General features: G+C 40.8%; 1 protein-coding gene across 1 annotated transcript in view; it reads right to left on the bottom strand.

The window, feature by feature from the left end:
* Positions 1-2,192: 2,192 nt before the first annotated feature.
* The window catches only part of derl2 (derlin 2), a 21,691-nt gene continuing 19,425 nt past the window's right edge, over positions 2,193-4,458 (bottom strand). Inside the window, exon 7 of the mRNA XM_019862959.1 lies at positions 2,193-3,184. Coding sequence (XP_019718518.1) covers positions 3,076-3,184 — 109 coding nt within the window. The 3' untranslated portion in view covers positions 2,193-3,075. The remainder of the gene's footprint in view (positions 3,185-4,458) is intronic.

The following is a 4,458-nucleotide window of genomic DNA, read 5'->3' on the forward strand; positions in this document are numbered from 1 at the left end:
CTGCAGCACCGATATGTACAGGAAGCTGTGCTAGATGACGTTCGCAAAGACAAACGAATGCGTTAAGTTGATGTATCTTACATTTAATGTATCGTTTTTGTCCTCCACATTTTATACAGTATATACAACATATTATCTTTGTCTTACTATAAACATCGAAAGACGCGCAAATGCTTTTGACTCTTTTCCGAGGTAATTAAAAATAAAAAATAAAAATAGTTTTTTTTTTAACCTTACCCGTTTAGTGCTAGTCATGGTTGGATTCGTATCAAGGGGGTTGAATATTCGCCCTGTTGTTATTCGTATTGAGATTAATATTTGTCTGTGTGCGTGTGTGTGTGTGTGTGTGTGTGTGTGTAGGGGGGTGTATACATAACGAGATGTGAGATCAATCTGTCCTTTTTTTAATCCCAATTCAGAACATAGAGAACAGAAAACGACAACATCATAACAAAAGCCACCTTTACTCCACCCCAAATTTGAGTTTTTTTAAACTTTCAGTTTCTGTCTCTCTGTCACTTTCTCTCTCTGTCAATACACACACACACACACACACACACACACACACACAAAATAATGTAGAAACCTATCTTTTAACAATATTTTTTTTCCTCATTAAAATGGCTTACTCCACCCAATCCTTCCCTCCTCCGCTGACTGGGCTGCTATCTGCAAAAAGCAACATGCTGCCTTCCTCTGATATGATTGAGTCCCTCTAAGTCACTTGTGTAAACCAAGACCTCTGTCACATTTGTTAACTTCTACCCACTCAATACCAACACACTTTTGTCATTACCGGGTTTTGTTTTTCTGTATTTAATCGTAGTTTACTGTCTTTGTGGTCAGGTAGGAGTTGATTTTATCTTTCTACTTACGGAAGGGTTCAAGTGCTCAGACATTGAGTGACCCCAGGCTGCAGAGCTCAGTGAACCTAAACGTTTTGACTCTGCCCAAACACACAAACTGAGCACAAACTCCTAATTACACGTCACATTGAAGCAGGAGGCGACATTTTTTTTTCCACGGTTACAATTAGACAAATTACACACACCCCATGAAAATCGCATTCATTTCTATGGAGAAGACATTTTTCAACTCTTGCTCACCCAAGTGGATGCTGGAGGTATGTGTAGATGTGTCTTGTTTTGCCGCATCCAAGGGTTGTTTTCGATCGTCTTCCCTTAACCCTGAAACCTAACCTCAACTGCAGAGACACCTTGCAGATTATCAGGTTGGTGACCCCTGGCCTCGATACTCAGAACCAAGGTCGACTCCCCCATATTTTAAGAATTATTAATCCGATTGTGAATTGCTATTTTTTTCAGACACCAGAGGTGATTGCTCTAAGACTGCAAGGGAAGCTCAGCTTCCCCTAAAATGTCAAAAAATAAGTGATAAAATATATGTGTGTACATACAATTGTGTGTACATGTCATTGACTAAATATGCGCTACAACGCGCTCAACTTTTGTTCCGAATCAGCTTCCTATTACTGGTTACAACGTAACTCTCTTCTCATTCATTCCCGCAGCTTCACTGTGCTTTAAACTGTGTGGATGCTGAGAGTCTACAGCGCGGACGCTGGGCGTCGAGAGAGTAGTCCCAATGCATTAAAACGAGGCGAATCATTGGATAAATGCTGGTTTTGTTCCGCCCATCGGACACTCAGCGTCTCTGGGAGTCTATGGACAGTGGCCGTTTATGGGCGGGCCGGGACGCTCAGCTTTTCTGCATGATGATTGGATGATTTGTCTGAGGCGGAATCTCTTTTGATTGACAGCGAATCACCCATCTTTTGGTGTCGGCATCCGTGGGAGCATTTTTCAATTCTCATTCTGTTCTGAGTTGAACTGGAGACTTCTTCCAATCATCTTCGCGACACTATCTTTGTTGAAAACGACTCGCAACAAATTAATCTTTTATTTCTGGTGGGTTTTATTGTAATTACTTGTGTTCGCAGACTGACTTATATCACCACAGTTAAGACCCTGGAAAAGACACCTTGTTAAAAATAAATGGACACATTTTATGATGTAGGCCAAAATTGAGCTTCCCCTCCTTGACAGACCAGCATCCGCTACTGTCAGACACATATCAGAAGCACTTAAAAAAAGATCCACATCAGTTGGGCCTTAGTCGTAAGCTATAGCAAAATATAATGTTCCCTAAAAATAAAAAAAATGAAATCAAGAGAATGTACAAGTATAGAATTTATTGGCAAGAGGTACTGTTACAATAGAAAGATAATTTAGCAAACAAAAATTTCAGAACTGTTTTTTTCGTTTTGTTTTCTTTCCCAGCCCTTGTGCATGTTATTGATGCCCTAGTCTGGCCAAGTTGTTTAACATCAGTTATCAACTTAAACTTTCATCAATAAATATCAATTCAAGTTCCAGTGTTTATACAGTGATTGAGTTAATAAAACCCCCCAGTCCCACTCCAACCACATGCTAAGCTATCTTTGCCTGTGATTACTTCTGTGTGTTGTCTGGTTGAGGAAAAGCAGTTTTGAAATCAGATCTCTTGTTCACTCAATCGTTGATGTTATAATGGCCAGATTTTCCGTTTTTCAACTGGCAAGTAAAAATTAATTTAAAATGAAAAAAAAATCACACACACACACACACACACGACTGTACACTGTGTACAGTATTGTGCAAATAAAAACCAGGAAGTAAAATAACAGCATCAAACAACAAAAAAAAAAGACACCAGAGTCAACCAGAAGCTGTGAATTTACTGTGTTGAACAGCCTTATAAAACAGTTCAGCTTTTTGACTTCACCCTTATTGTCAAAATAATTGAAACCATCAACTTAATTCTCCATAAATGAGAGAGAAAATACCATGACTCTCCGGAGAAAGAGACTCGCAGACTGGCATGGCAAATTGTTCATTTGAATCCACTTTGAAACACTAAACAAAAATAACAAATGGACTTTTCAATGTTTTTCTTTTTTTTTTTGCATTGTCCACCCATGAATAAAAAAAAAAAAAAAAAAAAACAAGCATATCAATACACGTTATCACTCTGGTGGAACATTTTTGGAAGATACTTGACAACACCAGATTATTGTTAACCTCCAAGGTTTGGTGGTCCCTCTCCCCAAGCAAACCCTCCTGGGCGATCCTCGGGCAATGGATTGTAATTGGCATCATCGTCAGGAGTGTCGAACAGCATCTTTCTGGTGGTGTGTGGTCAGAGGGGTAGGGATAAAGATAAACAGATTAACCATTATTCAAGCCTCAAAGTTTGTTTTATTGATCATTGTAAAGCGTATAAAGTTAGGCCAGAAAGTGTTTTGAAGAGTCTTCATGGTTTTGCCACTATACTGTCACGATGGACTTTAATGTGTGAAATGTACACTTTCAGCTTGAAGACATTTCATGAACATATCGACTTAAGCACTCAACGTAAATGATTCAAAGTTAAAGTGTTTGGGGGAAAAACAACAGTGACACTGTAAATACAGTGGTACCTCTACTTACGAACATCTCTTCATACGAAATTTCCAAGTTACGAAACGCCTCAACAGGAAAACATTGCAGAAGAAATTTCAAGATACGAAAGGTAAAAATACAGTATGGTCTGCTAAATGCAGCTCTGAGTTTCCAGAACGCAACATACTAAGAGCTGGTCTGCCATTGGCTATTACTGAGCATCATCCTGGCATCACATTGGTGAAGAGGGACTTCTACCGTATGTGTCTATGTGTGTAGATAGAGAGATCTGTGTCTATGCAGCGTCCTCATCATTCGCCCCTGGGCCATGAGGTGTTCCGATGTGAATCACCCAGAAAAAGTGTTCACCAGTCGGGCGATCGCTCATTATGCTGATGTTTGCCTTGGACGTTTTCGAATTATTGTTAATAGCCGACAAAAGCAAGCGTCCTAGGACCATTTCTTTACAAAACGTCAGACAAAAACCACTTCTGACAGAGAACATGAACCAAAGAGGGCAAAAAACAATGAGGACGCATTTAAAAGTTAAATTCAGTTCTGTTTTCTGAACCGCTTTATCCTCACTAGGGTCGCGGGGGGTGCTGGAGCCTATCCCAGCTGTCTTCGGGCAGTAGGCGGGGGACACCCTGAATTGGTTGCCAGCCAATTGCAGGGCACACAGAGACAAACAACCATCCACGCCCACACTCACACCTAGGGACAATTTAGAGTGTTCAATCAGCCTGTCATGCATGTTTTTGGAATGTGGGAGGAAACCGGAGTACCCGGAGAAAACCCCCGCAGGCCCGGGGAGAACATGCAAACTCCACACAGGGAGGCCGGAGTTGGAATTGAACCCGGTACCTCAGCACTGTGAAGACGTGCTAACAACTGGACTGCCGGGCCACCTATATATATATATATATATATATAGCCACACAAAGGCTCCCAGCCTTGTCCAGTCGCCTAAAGAGGTACACGAAAGAGAATGAGGCCAGACGAATAAACAGGCTGTTCG

This window comes from Hippocampus comes, unplaced genomic scaffold, assembly GCF_001891065.2.
Source record: "Hippocampus comes isolate QL1 unplaced genomic scaffold, H_comes_QL1_v1.1 scaffold223, whole genome shotgun sequence".
NCBI classification, from domain to species: domain Eukaryota; kingdom Metazoa; phylum Chordata; class Actinopteri; order Syngnathiformes; family Syngnathidae; genus Hippocampus; species Hippocampus comes.